At 37.7% G+C, this 18,137-nt stretch overlaps 1 protein-coding gene across 1 annotated transcript in view; it reads right to left on the bottom strand.

Annotated features, from left to right (window-relative positions):
• Window positions 1-18,137, bottom strand: part of st6galnac5 (ST6 (alpha-N-acetyl-neuraminyl-2,3-beta-galactosyl-1,3)-N-acetylgalactosaminide alpha-2,6-sialyltransferase 5) — an 84,295-nt gene that overhangs the window by 21,130 nt on the left and 45,028 nt on the right. Inside the window, exon 4 of the mRNA XM_015383062.1 lies at window positions 500-912. Within this exon, the coding sequence (XP_015238548.1) occupies window positions 500-912 (413 nt within the window). The remainder of the gene's footprint in view (window positions 1-499; window positions 913-18,137) is intronic.

Raw genomic sequence — 18,137 nt, 5'->3', positions numbered from 1 at the left:
TCAATATATATTTTATATTAGGGTTAAAACAACCAGAGGAAGAGAGGCAGTGCTAAATGGCTCAGGGGTAAAATAAGATTAAGATACTTATTTCCAGCTAATATTATATTAATAAATGTAAGATTTTATGTTCTGTATGATGAAATGACAGAAACCAGATTGTATGATAAATGTATGAAATGCTGTTTGTTACATTTCACTGGCTCTGCTGCAACCTTGGACAGACCACATCCCCTGTCATATTTCCATTTACACTCCATAAAAAAGCAGTTGATCAATGCTATTCTGAATGCATAAATATATGATAAAGATAAAATTATATGTGCTTTTTGATAAAGTATAGCAGTAGAAGTAGGGTTGCTTTTGAAGAAAGGAAAACAAAATCTTCTCCTCTTGGTTTCAGCAAGCACAATTACTTTTGCTGCTCCAGGAAAAACAAAAACAGGAAAAAAGGAAAACAAGGAAAAAAATGCCATCGGACATTAATAGAAAGGCTCACCTGTCTTTGCCCGTCTCCTTCTTGAACAATTCATCGAACTGCAGCATCTTCTGCCAGGAGATGATGTAGACTTTGAGCTTGGGCAGCACTTGGTTCATTAGCCGCAGGTTGTTGTAAACCAGGCCCTTTCCGTCACGCCTCATGTAGTTGCTGGGACCCCAGAAGATGAACACTGTGTCTTGGCTCGCATTGAGAAGCTCGTGCCGACTGCGTAGCACCCGCTGCATGCTGGAGTGGGCGATGACTCGCAGGGAGGTCCGCCGGCCGACGTCTTGGGCGTAGGCCCCGGCTGTTGGGGCGTCATTCATGCGAATGACGCACTCGGCTTGGTCGATCTCCTTTCCCCGGCCTCCTTCGATAAGGTGACCAGAGCTGGTCACCAGAGAGCAGGTCTGGCAGTGCATCCCGAGAGGCTAAATGGTAAATAAGAGTAAAAAACAAAAAACTTTAAATCTCTTCAAACAATCTAGTAACTAAAGAAATATAAGTCTTATATTTTTTTTCTTCACGTTTAAATAATAATCTACAAACGTTTCAGTTGAGCTGCAGTTTAAATAGAAATATGCAATGTAGAGGAAAAAAAACACTTTTATAGAACTTTGGTAAAATGCCTTGCTGTGTGTTTGGAGCAGAAAATGCTTTGTTGACAAACAGAGAGCGACACAGCCTCCGGGGCATATGTAGCTTGTCATATTGCCTTGCGAGTGGTGGAAGCCCCGGGGTCTTACAAAGGATTCACCTTAAATCTCACTCCCATTCACACACATGGGAGGGATGTGTGTGTTTAGCCCTAAACCTCTCATCTCAGTGCTGATTTAAATACGAACAGAGCTGTTTTCAGCACTGAAAAAACATCCAACAGAGGAAAGTCATACTGCTGAATATAAATTAATTCATAGGATGGCACAGTTTAACTAAGAAAAATGTATTTCTAAAAAACCTACATTCAGAATAAGAATTCAAATGAAAATGTTATAAAAAATGTTTCATTTTTCTTGTTAGATGTTTATCAGAACACCCATGACATGAAACAAGAAGCACATACAGTAGTAATAATGATTAAGGCTATCACATTAATGTATATGGACCTCCTCTAAAGTTGTAGAGCCACAAGAAAACATGCATCTTCTATATCATGAAAATATCAGGAATGAACCAACATTTTTCCCCTGTTTTGTTTTTTCTAGCATCTTCTTGTCTTTTAGTTCCTGTACATGGGTTTTGCTCTCAACCCATGCACCACAACCCAAAACGGAGAAAATCTTTCTGACATTTTTGTCCATGTTATCATGACAGGGTGAAGTTCAACTTATATATCTATAGCAGATTTGTAGGCGGCACAAAGCATTGTTAATGGGCTTCTAACGGATATAGACTCAGTTTATGCTGTAGGAGTCCAGAAAAGGACCGGATGCATGGCTACAGATCCCACTCAGCCAGGGATTGCACAATTTGTCACATATCCATCAGGAAAAAGGTTCAACTGTATCAGAACCTGAAAAAAAAGACTTAAGGCTTTGTTATGCTCGACCACAAAGTGACAGCTTTTATATTCCATGTGTTTTTTCCTCTTCTATCTAATATTCTCTCCGACTCAAAGGTGGGCGAACAAGGCATAGAATGTAAGATTAAAACAACACACAACATGTAGAAGTAGAAAACCCGGCTGCTACCAACTTTTCAAAGCATCTTCGATGCATCTTTGAGACTTCCAAAAATTAAAGTAATTTCTGTCCGACAGTTTTTCACAATCTTGTTGGGCCATAACCTGTTATACCATAACCTGATATGGACATCCAGTCCTTTAAAACAAGTTAGCCCATTTCTACTAGATAGTAGCTCAATCAAAGAAGGTTAAGAATAAATTTACTAAAGTTTTTTTTTTGGTTCTGATTAAGTAAATAATTTGTTAAAACATTATTTTGACAAATAATGATTTACTTACCTCTTGGATTTGCATTGAATTGGTTTGAACAAATTCCAGTTGCTCTAAATTAGTTAAAAGCTAATTTGACCTCATTTCGAATTCTTCAGTTTAGATGCTTTTCATTTGTTCAGTTAAAACTTTTAAACCTAGAATAGGTTTGACTTGGAGCTAAATTATTTTTGTTGATAAACTCTTATATTTTAAATGGAAGTTGCGTTGAATTTATTCCATAAATGTGCAGATGTATTCATTTGACCACGATTTGATCGATTCACACTTTCATTTGTTATCCTAACACAGCCAGTTGGATGTGTTTTCACAGAACAATATATGACAGTCCAAATATAATTTAATTAGATAACATAAATTTAATGTAATATATGATTATTCCGCAAAGAATCTGCTGATTGCAGTGATAATTATGGGCTATATGGTGGTTTATATTTGTGAAAACTTTGCTAGAAAGAGCTGTTGCTAATCCACCATGTTTTTCTGGACCGATGCAGTTAAACATTTTCTAGGTGTTCAGTGTGCAAACTGAGGCTGCAAGGATGCCGTGCAAAGCAGCGTTGGTGCAAAGATTCCCAAAGTATTGAAAGCAATCGCATAGACAGACAATTAAACAGATGATCAGACCATTTCATGGACTGGACCGTCAATATCTACACATTTTCACTCTAAGGATGTTAATATATCTTCTATAATTGTGTTGCTCAGCTGGGATTCTTTGCCGCATTTAATTTTGGTTTTATAATGACAATAAAGGTTGTTAATTTCTAATTTTGATATATTTACCGAAATGCTGAACAGAAAAAGAAAGGAAAGGAAAGAACAAAACCAGCAAGGACTCCCTCCCCTCCCCTTAATCTCTCATGCTGTATTGATAACAAGCAACAATAGATACGTTTTAAGATAATACAGTTGGAGTCCGTCTAACGTGTAAGGACAGTTTATTCAGTAGCTAGGACAGTAGCTTTGAATATTGCCTTAGTGAATTAGGCTGGACCTTGGTACAGAATGAAGGTAGGGATAATAAGATCTAAGGGATCTGAAGGGCTGCAGGAAGTCAGACAGGTATCTAAAAGCCTGTATTTTCATGATAAAGGGAAGGTCAGTAGAAACACTCAGGTACAATGTGGCATTTAGACTGTGCTTGATTCATGTGGCCCAGCTTATGTTGTAGGAAAGTACCCTCACTGGGAGAGGATAAATATTAAGTCTGTTAATCACTGCCACCCTCCTGTCTGTAGTTCTAGAGGTCTGGATATGGGGTAAATCATTTCTTTGTATTATTTGTTCATTACCAATATTTTTCTATATTTATTAGACTTAATTATTTTAAAACTTAAAGATATTTTTCTCTCTTTTGACTTATTTGGAGATATTCTCACAGTGTTCCTAGTTCAATCCTATAAAACCCTCCTGGCGAATTTCCCTAGGTTGCTCAGAAAATAAAAGTGAAGCTACTGTAACCACCTGGATTCTGACCATCATCATCCCCTGACAAACATCTCAACACATAGCTGTAAGCAAACTTTATGGAAACTATTTTCTTAAGACGTATGCAACTCATTCTAACTGAATTTTGTTTCCCAGATTATCCCTGAGCCAAATCTGATCTCGGATTTCTGTTCATTTAAAGATTATGTGCAACAAACTCTAAATCTTTCCAGTCTCCAGAATAGTGTTCTCTGTGTTAGATATTTACCTATTACCAAGACGGAACCAACAGCTATGCCACAACTAAAATAGCTTAAACTACCTGTTATCCTCATTTGGATGGTCATCTATAACTTTTTTAGAGATAACTTCCCCACATCTAGATGTCAAATGACTGAGCAGCTGCTATGTGACTGTCTGAATCGCTATTTGTGTTAATAGTTCTGTAATAGATCCTCGGCCTTTGGGTTTTAGACAAAGTATATTGCATGTATTATTTTCTCTTTGTCCTCCACAGAGTCTAGGCTGCAGTTTCACTCTTTGTTTCAGCATACTGAATGCAGTGCAGCGTCCTTCACACCATCTGATGTGTCGGAAAGTTTCAGCTGATTGCCAGTCTGTTCCTTAGATTGTGAAAGCCACTCGCTGCCTGTTGAGTCATCTTCCGAGGATGACAACTGCTCTGATGATTAATGGATCTACTGTTGGCTCTATACCTCCTGATTACTGATGCATCTGTTTCTCCACTGATTTTACATTTTATGTTGGTCTATGATCTTTCTGTTTGCTGCTGTATTTTAGATCCAGATCTTGACAGGCAGACAATATTTTTCAATTAGAAATCAGAATTTTGCTCACTTTCATATAAATAAGTTTAGGATTTCAGATTTGTTTTTTACATGTTTAAATGTAGGGATATACAGGAAATAAATGTTGCAGCAATTTGTTGTTGTGTTAAAATAATATTACCACAAATTGAAATGTCTTGAAACTTTTTCTGTTTTAAATCTGATTTAATGTGCCATCTTGCTTGTTGAGACCTTTTTATGCACACTGTTTTCCGCAAATTTCCAGCCTCCGATTCCCTCTTGCATTATTTTACATGAAATTTTCATAAAGTGTGTGGCCTCTTTTTCTCCTCTGCGTGCACATAAATCACTATCAGGGCCCCAATTATGTATGTTGAGCTGCTCTACATTATTTTGGTATGTTTGAGGCTTTGCAGGTCTTGCTCTGCATGTGTGAACATGTCTGGGGATTGGCTTTTTTTCGGTTTCTTTGCAGACCTCAACACTGAAAAGCAATGATATGCAAACCAAAGCCTTTTATGTGCCCTGAAATATCACCCCGGCCGAAACTCTGCAGCTATTTACATTCCTACAGCTCTAACCAATTTCCATTTTCTTGGCATTAACAAAAACAAATGATTTTTGGCGGCAGCAGATGTATGGTAGGGGGATGCGCCATTATCATTATCATCTGCTGACTTTGACATAGTGGAAGATTAGCAGACCCGTGTTGTTAATGAGACCTGAAAGTGCTGCAGGAAAGAAAAGGCAGAGGTAGAAAAGAGGTACAGAGACCACAGAAGGAGCAGAGAGAAGTAATGAAAAGACGGAAAGGAAATGAAGAGAGAAAGAGGTATACTGGGGAAGTGAGAGCCACCCTGGTGCAGTGATGTTTGATGAAATGAGGAGCTAATGAGGTCCTGGTGGTCTCCATCACTAGTAGCAGCAGCCATTCTGCCTCCCTCACATCCTTTCCACCCTAACCTACCTGCTTCTTGACAGTCAATCAGGGCACAGCGTTATGACACCTCTCCAGAGGTCAGAAATCCCATTTTTACCCCAGAGCCTTTCAGTGGATCTGCACATCTCATTCCTGGTGCCTTTGTTTCAGAGAGAATTAAATCATTCTTATTGCCTACTGTGACTTGGTCAGAGAGCTTGATGAGACTGTCACCAACAAATATAAACTGGTTTCAAATTTAGCTACAACTACTGTGCTATAAAAACATTACTTTAATATCTAAATCATCATTAATGTACTGTAAGTACATCTTATGGTGTGAAAGAAAGTGCTGTACTGGAAATACAGCTGCCTTAACACTGGTGAGGCACTCTGGGACCTCCTGCTTTGGGATCAGCCTCTCTGATTGGTTTATGAACTGCATCTAAAGGTCAAAAGGTTAAGATTTTCCAAGATGTGCAACACCTGAACCTCGAAATGCCTTAAAGGTATAGTGGAGAATGTTCGCGAATTTTTGAAAAGACCTGCCCTCTCGACTTTAAAAAAAAAATGCACATACCCAACCCGCTCCCGAGAGGGAACACCTAATGAACGTGTGAGAGAGAATGCACAAGCCCATTTCTCCTCATGCACGCTCTGATTAAAATTTGCTGTTTGCATCACTCATACAAGCTTACTTTCCAAAAGAAGATTTGCAATTTTTCGACCATGTCAGACCCACCACCGGTTAATTATAATGGGGACGAGAACATAGAACAGCCTTACGTAAACATATCACCAGAATTATTGACGATTAGGGGGACCACTTATTTTGAGGATCCAGCCGGAAACAGAACATCCTCTGTATACCTTTAAGGTGCACCAAGCCAGATTTGTGAGGAGTAGCACCTCTTTATCATGGGTCCTCATAGACTCTGCATGTAAAACCGAAGCCTCTGACGATCAGAATGTGATCCGTCTGAAGGCAGCATTAAGGTGTTAAATGAAACCCTAGTCTTTGACCATCTAAGACTGTCGTCCAGGGTCAGTTCTAGGTCTAGTTGCTACACATGAATAATAATAATTGAACAACTGAACTTTATTGATATCACATTGGAGAAAATTATCTCTGCATTTAACCCATCCCCTTGGTAGGGAGTGGGCTGCCATTGTGGGGCGCCCGGGTAGCAATCGGGGGTTAAGGGTCTTGCTCAGAGATGCAGAGTGGCCGTCTGTGGGATTGGGGCTCAAACTCAGAACCTTAGGATTCCAAGCTCTATTTCCTCACCACTTGGCCGCCATTTCCCCCCTACCTGTGCATTTAACTCTCCTTGGGGAGCAGTCAAAAGTGTGAAAACGGGATCTTCATGGTATTGCGGTAATGGCTAAAATATAAGATAAAAAAAATTAGATTTAGAGTAGTGATGCTGGAAAGATTTGTTATAATTAATGGTGTGACATTGAGATAAAATATTCTAAATCTTTTTCTGCATTAAAAGACAATTTTAAAATCATTACCATAAATTGATACTGAATACAAGAATCAGATGATGTTTAGTTGTGTAATTTAAATATTTTGTTTATATTTGTGTGTATTAAAATGCTAGTAATTGTCTTCTGAGCTAAAAAGCTAATTTCATAATGATGTGAGTAAATGGGCAAATGTAAATTACTACTTTTTTCTGATCTTTTTCATTCATTGTTGCTATTAGTTGTTACATGAAATATTCATATTAACTACAATGGAATTAAAATAAAAATCAAATGAAATAAACTTTGCTAAACTCCACAAAAATTTTTGCTTTGTTAGGCCTCTATCCTAAGACCTGCCTAGTCTTGGTGACCTAACTAAAGCAAAACTCCTGCTGGTTTAGTTCTTAAGGTCACTGAGGAATGTGAATCTCCTGAGCAAAATAATGTTGCAACCCGTCAGGAGAAAAACAGTAAAGAATAACAAATAGGCATCTTCTGTAAATGACTCCATAAAAATAAGACGTTTACAACATTTGGCAGTGGAAAGAAACGAGGGCTGAGTGTTGATGGGAAGATGCATTAATCTAAATATACTGTAGGGCTGTTCTACAAAGTAATATATGTTCCAAAGGCTTGAGTTGAGGAAGGCAGCCTCTGAAGTTTAATGGTGAAGCTGAGGGCCACAAATCCAGAACGGAGACTGTGGACCCCAAGCTGAAAATTAACATTGTTTAGTTAAGACTAATATCCAAAAATGTGCAAGTCCTAAAGTCAATGAACAATCCATTAGAAGAAAACATAGGGTCAACACTGAGGCACAAGCAAATGGCAATAAGAGAAATATTGATAGTGATTAATGAATGAGGAGAAGATTATTGATCAGAACAGCCCTAACCACCGAGCAAAGATTAATCTAAAAGACACTGAAAACACGTCATGATTTACGTTCAAACGACGTCAACATTTGGCTGAAAAGTGCAAGGTGAAAAGATGCTGAAAACTGGGCTTGCAGCATGTTTTCAACATTTGAACAACCAAACACAGCCCAATTTTCAGTAACTATTTCTGGACTAAATGAAGACTATGACGGACTAACCAGATTTAGACCAAAAACCAACGTCTAAAGCTCCACTAAAAAGCTCCACTAAACTGAACACTGGAAAGAAAATAAGTAAATAATCTGATATTAAAACACTAAACAAACCCACAAAAATAATAAGGAAAAAATACTGAAAGTAGGGAATAGACTGAATATGAAAAACAGACAGACGAATCCCAACATGAAGCAAAAATATCTGACCTTACACCCCAAAGATCATGATGGATTTATTCTGCAGCAAATGAATTTACATGGTTTAGTCAAAGTTCAATCCTCAACATAGTTAAAAGTTTACAGTAGCTCTCCATCTATCTGACAAAGCTGCTGGTATAAAATAGAGAATATTTTTATTTCTACCCAGACATAAAGCAGGTAGCTGTTATTGCAGTGAAAGGTTAAAGGAGATAAATTCCCACCGCATTTTTCCAAATTGATTTGCTTCACGATTGTGGGACGAATGGAGCGTGATATGGATAGAAGGATCAGTGGGGGTCGGTAGTGATGCGGCCGCTGGATCGGACTGTCGTGGTGAAGAGGGAGCTGAGTCGGGGGGCAAATCTCTCGATTTACTAATCGATCTACGTTCCCACCCTCACCTATGGTCGTGAGATCTGGGTAATGACTGAAAGGACAAGATCATGAATACAAGCGGCCGAAATGAGTTTCCTTTGCAGGGTGTCTGGGCGCACCCTTTGAGATCGAGTGAGGAGCTCAGTTACCAGGGAGGAGCTTGGAGAAGAGTCGTTGCTCCTCAATGTGGAAAGGAGCCAGCTGAGGTGGCTTGGGCATCTGTTCCAGATGCTTCCTGGTCGCCTCCCTCGGGAGGTGTTCCAGGCATGTTGTATTGGGAGGAGGCCTTGTGAAAGGCCCAGGACACACTGGAGGGACCATGCCTATGAGCTGGCCTGGTGTCACCATTGGGGTCAACCCAGAGCAGCTGGAGGAGGTATGTGTGGATTGGGAAGTCTGGACATCTCTGCTTAGACTGCAGCATTCGCAGCCTGGCCCTGAGTAAAGCGTAGAAAATGGATGAATGGATATTTGCTAAAAAGAAATGTTAAAAAACTCACAATTTGTCACAAGCATCACATAAAATATTAAATAAATACATGAATGAGATTATTTGTGACAAAATATGAAAAATAGCTCAAAGGGAGTAAATACTTTTGCAAAGCACTTTAGGTATCCAAGCCACTACAAGTTTTAACATAGTCTGTTTAATTGCCGCTTCTCCTCAGAACTGGAAACAGGTTCCCTGTGACTCTATTTAGCAGAATGTATGACTCAAATTGAATTTATTCTCCAACCCCCCAATGGAAACCGTGCTCTGTTTAATAATTCATTTAATAAATGGTTTATAATTCAAGACACATTTATCATTTATGTATTCAATATCACAGGCTTTGTTCTCCCTTACTGAGCAAAATACCTTTGTTCATAATTAAAAGATTTGCTGCATTTAAACTTTTGGTTTTCTCCCTCCTGAACAGAATCTGTTTTTTTTCCTGATCAAAGCCATGATTAACAATGCGACCTCAGCTTAAATAATGGATTCTGATTACGGTTGGTTTCTTTTGTCTTACTGGAGGTTAAATTACACACGGGAAAAAAGAAATCCAGGAAACTGTACAGTGGTGTAGCTGCTCTACTTAAAGCCTCTGCAGGCTTCTCCCTGGAAGAATAATCTAAATCTAAACCTACAGGAGATACAAGAAATGCTCAGTGCATGAGTTTAATGCTTATCATTCTCTATCTTTCCTCTGCTGTTCAAGGATATGATTCACTTTCAACAACACTGAATTTATCTCAGCAAATTTTCACTTTAAGATGAATATCAGACTTTAAAAAATATAATAAAAGCTTAAAACGTGGAAATTTTTAAAGATTACATCAGCATCTCCCAGCCTCCTGTTAACTTTCCCTCAGATGTTTATCAGAGAGTAAACAGTTTCCCCTCTTTGAACACTGGATAGGATATTTTTATAACTTTTTTTATGCACTGTTCCATTTCAATGAAAATAAGAATAGAATTTATCTCACTTTCAAGCTCATTAAACTTCTGAGGAAGAATTCATAGTTTAATTTGGGAACCTCTGAATGTCGTTTCAACTGTGTGGAAAATTTTCATTTGCTTTACAAAAGGTACGTAACTATTGGACATTTCACTGATGCCAGGGTTATCATTATGTTTAATCAGGATGTTAAATTGGGCTGATACAGCCTCAGCTCCACTGGAACACACATTTTAACTGTTAAAAATATGAGTGGTCTAAAAGTTAGGTGACTTTGCAACATTTCACTCTTGATACCTTCTGTATTTTTATAAAATGCATTGTTTGCTTGCTTTCTTCTTCTTTATATTTGAATAAACCACAAGACCAACCAAGACACAGCTACTCTTGATGAATAAGGGACTGATTGAATTACAGGATCTGATGAAGACAGGATGCCAGAGTATATAAAAGCATATTTAATTCCCCAAATCCAATTAAAAGGAGCTTTAATAATAGAGGAGATATTCATATTTTTGTATCTTGTCAGGGCTTCTCTCTTACCTCTACCTGTCAAGATAGAAAATGTTTAGAAAGTGAAATAAAACTTTTATTAACTTAAACTTGAAATATATATACATTCTTCTCCATCTGAAAAGAATCTGGGTGTCAGCTGAGTGTGATGAGCTTGATTAGGCTATTGGACACATGCATGAGAAGCAGTAATTAATATACTAATCATGAAGGTGCAGGGCGAAAAAGGGTTTAAGGAAATGTTGAAGGAATACTTGCTGTTTATTTTGGATAATGAGTAAGCCTACCTTTTGCTTTTTAAAGGGCAAATATCCAGTTAATATACATTTTTTGATACACATTAATCTCCACATCAAGCTCCAATACAAAAAAAAAAACACAAAAAAAAGCTAATGGAAAGCCTGTTGTAAAGTTGTGCCCCTATTTGAGCCTCCGTCATGTTGGACACCCACATCTCTGCATGCAGGCAGAGGATAGGAATGATGGGGGAGCTTAAGTAAAAACATTGACACAATGACCCATTTCTCTTAAATAGGAAACAGAGTCTTAATTGGAGTTGCTGCTGCAGCTTTGTTTTTTTTTATTTCAGACAAAATGGTTCACCCCTCAGTACCATCCTGTTAAAGGGAGACACAACTACAAGGACAGGATGGGGATCAAGCCTAAAGCATTTGTTGCTGAAAGTATTGTTATTTTTGCTAAAATGCAGGTCCAGGAAGAGAGTTTAATTGACAAACATCCCTAATAAAATAAATTTGAGTTTGCTGTTCTCATCACTCCATGGCCATGCTGCTCAACACGTCATTGCTCTACATAAACAGACTCATCTCCCCACATCTTATGATGCAAAGAGACGTTTTATGACCTCTGTGCCAAGAAAAGACTATTGATATCTGAAGTACATTAAATGTTTTGTGGCTTTAATAGATTTGCCATAACTATTATGACATGCTTGAAATTATATGGTTAAAGAAAGCTTAGGAGCAGCACAGCTTGACTTGAGTACTTGAACTACCATGATCATTGGCACTTTACAGACAATTCAAATACAGACAAAATAGGAATCTATAGAAATGGCCTCATATACATTTCTTACTTTTAACAGTTACATAAAAAGTATTGTATTTAATAAATGAATCAAAATATCATTAATACGTTCCCCACAGTGGGGAATTGGTGTTATTCATTCTATGTAACACATATAGATATAGGCACTACAAGAAAATATGGTAAGCCATGGGTGAACTTGGATTTTAATTTAAAACTTTTAATTCAGCACCAAACAAAGTATTTATCAGAAATGCAAAAAAAAAAAAAAAAAATACTATTTATGATTTAAATTTAAAATATTGGAACTTTCAAGTAGTTATTCTGATCAACTATGAAGGGGTTCATCAAGGTTAATGATATAGATTCTACAGGTAAGTTGGTCCTAAAATAAGGTTATTTCCCCAGTATAACTGGATGTTCCCATCTCAATTTCAAATCTGAAACAACTTAAATCTGTCATGTTCAAACTAGACCAGATAAATTCCTTAAAACACACATTTTATGGAAAAAAACAACAAAAACAAAGCATCCTCAGAACTTTTGTTGCAGAAAAACAATATTCAACTGTGCAATCCAGTTAAATAAGGAGATAGATGGTCATTCACTCTGCTGGCATTTTATTATGTTTCTTTGCAAAGAGAGAACAAAACAATTATAGCAGCCCTTCCAGGCAAATACTATGTGGGCGACAGTGGCGTTGGATGTAGGAGTTTGCCCTGTCATCGAAGGGTTGACGGTTCAAGCCCCGACTCTGACTTTCAGTGTCGTTGTGTCCTTGGGCAAGACACTTCACCTGCATTGTCTACTGATGGTGGTCAGAGGAACCGGTGGCGCCAGTGTATGGCAGCCCCGCTTCTGTCAGTGAGTCCCAGTGCAGCTGTGGCTACAATGTAGCTTGCCACCATCAGTGTGTGAGTGTATGGGTGAATGAATGTAGTGTAAAGCGCTTTGGTCAAGTCTCCTAACTTGAATCAAGGCGCTATATAAGTACATGCCATTTACCATGGAATGGGAAACATGACATCATTTGCACTAGTAAGAATTACATTTAAGATATCTGAAATGTTTATTTTAGATAGGAAGACTGTTATTTTAAATATCTGAAATGTTCATTTTGACTAGGAAGAAATCCAGTTGAAACATCTTGTTTACATATTCAGTCAAGTTAATAAATGTCAAAACAACTTGCCATATTAATACAGTCTCATACCCAACTCATCAGATATTGATGCTTTGTCAAGTCCCCATGCATGGGGATACCCCTGTAGTCAGTAAGTGAGGCGCAGGGTTCATGACAGGCTGTAGAAGGAACTTCCAACATTTTTTCCATAAGCTGTGGAATACAAACTTACCACTAACCCATCCCTAACCATAAACCCATGTTATCATACACTTCTAAAGCTACCCAAGTAACTTTGTAGGACAAACTTTTTTTTTTTTTTTTGTCGCGGTTCAAATCATACACTGTCAGCAACCTGTCATTAACCCTGCGTGTCAAATACTGACGGAGGGGCACCCTCAATACAAGCGGATTGATGTTCTGCCCTGTTCTGATTAGAGAAAAGTTCCTCTACCAAACTTCAACCCTGTGGAAAGCCTGTTAAGGTCTCCACATACATTTAATCAAAACAATTACTAACAGTTTAGGAAAATGAAATGTTATGAATAAACCCTGAGAAAGAGCTTTTTATTAGAACGATTCTCCCAAACACTTGTTAATAGGATAAACAATGACTCCTCTCCTTCAGACACGGTGTAGCCTTGCAGCTCTATCATCTGAGTCAATACTTTTAGAAATTAAATTAAATATTACAAAGGTGTTCTGTAGGAACTTGTTTTTTCACACCACACTTTTTTTTTACCTCATTAATCTTTACCAGTAATTCGATAAACAAATAACTTGACCTCCAATTAGGCCCTATTATCAATTTTAGTCTCACAAATCTGAAGCATGACCTAAGCCCACATTTTTGTTTTAATAAGTCATTTTGTCAATTGTTTATTTAGCATTCTAATCTAAAATGTGTTTATTAGATGTAAGCAGAACTCATCAAAATAATGAAAGATCACGGCTAAAAACAGTGTGCCCATCATTATATTATATAAATGTTTTATTTTAGTTAAATGGTTTAATCAAATAAATTACCCTTTAATAACAATCTAGTTTATTGAACATGACTGTGTGTGTCATACGTGTTTATGTAGTTTGAATGCAACAAACAGCATATTTATAAATTTGTTTGATTTTAATTCTTAAAAGTTTTATAATTTTAAAAAAGGTGTTACTTTGGGAATTTAGTTCGGAATTCTCCGAGGATGAGCTAGGACCATCAGTTAATTTTGTGTTTACAGTTTCTTAGCCAACTTTAAAATTTTTGTTCTTGTTAAGTTTGAACATTTCCAAACTTGCAAAATGCAGAAAAAAAAACAGAGTCATAGTTTATTCATGTGGTTAATTTTCACACTAGATAACAGTTCCTTTCAGCTTGAACCTCTTTTTTTTGCTGCAAACATTAACCTTTTTCTGGGAGTTTGTTCTAACACGTGACGCCTCTGTAGTGCTTAAAAAATGATGATGAAACACCAAAAACATGCCATCATTTTAGTGCTGGAGGCATAGTGTTACCACTGTAGCATCCTGACTAAAACTTGACCTTTAATAAAACATGAATTAATAACTCAGTGCCTGCATATTTTGTTCCTATAGTTAGGCAGAATTAGTTTTTTGTTTTTACTAGCTATTTCCTTCTGATTAAATTTTACACAAACCATGGATGCTGCAGAGTTGTTCTTTCTGGGAATCTGTTTTCAAGGGCCTTATAAAAGGTTTTCACTTTATCAGAAACCCTATATATTTTCATTAGTAGGTTTATCCTTTCATGGTAGACTCAGACAATAATTCTGCTCCTGGAGTAGCTACTTCACATTGTTCTGTGTTGTGAAGAGGTCTGCCTTAACTATAAAGATGTTTTGTATTCTACTTATATCTTCTAATACTGCGCCCAACCAAAAAGCATGTTATTTTGTAGAAGAGAATATAGAAAATATTGTTTTATTTTTTTATTTGATTAACTGCATTAATGGCATAACTGTTTACTTTAGCAGCGGCATCCTAAAAGCTTGTAAATTGAACAAAAGGGATCAATTTCAGTTTATTAAAATGCAGAATAATCTCAAAGATATCAGATAAATTACCCTAACAAGTCATTTTTTTTTTCATTTTAAGGTACGGCAAATATTCCTTTTTTAAAACCTTTTTTCCAATTGCATCGGAATCAGAGACAAATTGTTTCACACTGTAAAGTATTTGTGTAAAACCATTTCCTTTATCGTTTACAAAATATCATATTTAAACGCAAGACTGAGGCAAAAACATCTTGATTTTTAAAATTTCATTTTATAATTAATCAGAAAAGTTATGTTGTTATAAACCAAAAATAAAAGGTAAAAAATATCTTCATGGTGTCATGCAGTATTATCATTTGCTTCAGTGTCAAGAAAAGTTTTCAGGGACAGATAAAGGTAAGCTTGCCCCACTCTGTCTGTGCCTGTCCTGGTTTCCTAAGACTATACATCCATCAGCTATGGCCTAAAAAGACATAAAATCCCCCCCAAAACTGCAGAACAACAAAACACTTTATCTCTTATCTTATTTTCCTGCTGGAGCTTGTTTCTTTATTCTCTTGGCATCTGAGACCTTGCCTGTTTCCACAGGGGTTGTCCTTCACAGAGCTGTAAGCTGTCACTGTCTGACTTCCACCCTGACTTCCTGACCCTACGAAATCAGAGCATTTTAAGTTGGATGGATTAACCTTAAGAAAAAAACAACGGGATGGAATTGAGAGAAAAATTGAACCAAACCACCAGAGGAGACAGTGGCTTTTGTGTGTTTCTATTATCTTAGATATCCATCATGCCTCAGCAGCGGGTCCTTCACATACTCTATAAAGATTATTTTGATTAATAGTTTCATAAGGCCTTCTGAGGGTCTTTGCAACATTTAATTTTAAACTTTGGCTCTTTTTTAACCAAAAGTCAGATCTGAGTCACCAAGGTTTCCTGCACGCTTCCACGATGCAACAAGAGCTGGACCTTTGGTTGAAAAAACAGCCAATGTTCACAGGAAGGACTTTGGAAAATCTTCAGCAAGTCTGAAAAACTATCGACCAAGGGATCTTTAAAATATAAATTAGAAGGTCTGGCTCTTCGGAAGGTCATTTAAAACTCAGGGTTGTAGCTCAATATAAGGATTATCGTGTTTCTGGCTGCTGGCGTCACAAACTGACATTTAGTCTCTGTGTATAGGAGTTTGTAATTAAGCAACAGGGAGGAATTAAATCCTTGGAGGAATTGTATAATTGCAAATTAGCACTGTGTGATTTTATGTTAGAAAAAGAGTGTGCAGCTCTGATTGTTGTCTTCATGGTCAGAGTCATTCAGTGCCCAAGGGTAACACCGGCAATGATTGGGGGTTAAAAGTCACATGGGTCTTCAGGGGGAATAAAATCAGCTTTAATTCTTTGGCTGGGTCCCCTTCCCCCCTTCTGCTTGTCTCTGCTCTGCTTCACAAGGAGCAGACATATTCTGATGGCAGTGAAACATTGCACCTGACGTACCCCCTCAGAGCAGAGAAAGAGCATTCGAGTGTTATTGATTTTATGTGGGTAAATGCTGTCGAGTGAGGGCTTAGCAAGGATGCTGGGTCTTCGAGGAAGCGAGATAAAGGATACAGCCTGCAAATGTGAGCATTGAGAGGCAGCAATCATCCGTCCCAGCAGGGACACTGTCTAGCTCTCAGGTATCGCCCTGAGATGCAACGGCTTAGAAAAGTGTTTTCAGTCTCCATAGAGCTGACCTTTGGGCTCATCAATGAAGCCTTTGTTTTCCACCCTGTCCTCAGGTGGTTTCTAGCACCTTTAAACTAAAAAAAAAAAACATTTAGAAAGTTTTCAAATAAAAATTTAAAAGAGAAGAATAAGTTTAAAGACATGGATTCATAGTGAGCCTCTAATTTTGCTAATTCAGCTGCTAACTAATGCAAGAGAATGTCACTATCTAATGTTAAATGAGTCACGATCTCACTAGGGCTGAAAAGCCACTCAGAGAGGAGGAAGCCGTTAAATTAAAAGCAAAATAGAAACCCAGATTAATGCTTTCACAAACAGACATGGGATTTAACAGACAGTCCTGTGTTTTTACCAAGCTAAAAAGAAAATGTATTTCCAGCTATAGCGACCATCTGACATTACACAGCGATGCTAAGAACAACACGTCAACTATGTAGCATGAAGATGGCACCATCATGTGTGTGTCTTTAGTGTGTGTGTGTGATGTGTTGGGGTCTCACACAATTAATTTCCTCTTGTGGAATGAACTTTATTATTTAGTGAAGCAACATTTGGATCCCAGAGGTTCTGAGTTCAAGCCCCACTCCCACAGACTGACACTCTGGGTACCTGAAAAGGACCCTTAACCCCATGCAGCTCCCCCTGGATGCTGCACAATGGCAGCCAACTGCTCCCTAAAGAGATAGGCTGCAGACTTTCGTTGCTTTGTACTTTTGACAATTTTAATGACAATAAAGTTGAATTCTGTCCTATTCTATACTTCTGCCAGAAGGAATGGGACAAAATTGAAGCACCTGAAAAAACACCCAGAAGTTATAGTCTTTTTTTTTTTTTGACCAAACACTAAGGAGATATAGACACATTTAAACCCCTAACCCATTTAACCCCACCAAGAAAGTTAAAAAATAGGATTAATTCTCTTGTCTTAACAATCAATAATTAAGGATATATTAATAAGAAGAAAGAATTTTGTTAATCCTAACTGACCTAAAACAAGAAATGTTTAGTCTGACCTAATATCAGTTGGTTAGGGGGGAACAAGTTATGTTTCTATATAATCATCTGGTTTCATGGCTGGATGGAATGATGTTGTCCACAGTCAAAATGCTCTCTGCAAAGCTGTCTTCCTCTATGAATAGAAACAGCATTTTATTAAACAATTTGGAGTAAGGTAAGAAGAATGAATGTAGAAAACAACAATTTAGAGAATCATCAAGAGCAAAGTTGGATTTAGAGGGAGGGACAGCTGAAGCGACCAATTAGAGTAAAATCCCAACATCTGCTGGCAAATCCACAGAAGACACCAGTAGACCTGTTATTGGAGCGTAAAGTGTTACATGTAGAGGAGACTCAGACGTACTTCAGATTTGCAGACACACACACACACACACACCGACACATTTTATCAGGTTGAATGCTGCAGGGCAGAGTCAGTGGAGCAGGGCTTGTTTGGAGCTGTTTGTCTGGCATATACGTTTGACCGGCCATTAGGGAGAGCCGAGTGGGAAGTAAGCCGAGAGCTAATGAAGACGAGGAGAGGAGGAGGCCG

Source organism: Cyprinodon variegatus, unplaced genomic scaffold (genome assembly GCF_000732505.1).
Source record: "Cyprinodon variegatus isolate N-32 unplaced genomic scaffold, C_variegatus-1.0 Scaffold275, whole genome shotgun sequence".
Lineage (NCBI taxonomy): Eukaryota > Metazoa > Chordata > Actinopteri > Cyprinodontiformes > Cyprinodontidae > Cyprinodon > Cyprinodon variegatus.
Note: the sequence above shows the minus strand (reverse complement) of the source record. Positions and strands in the feature narration are given on the sequence as shown.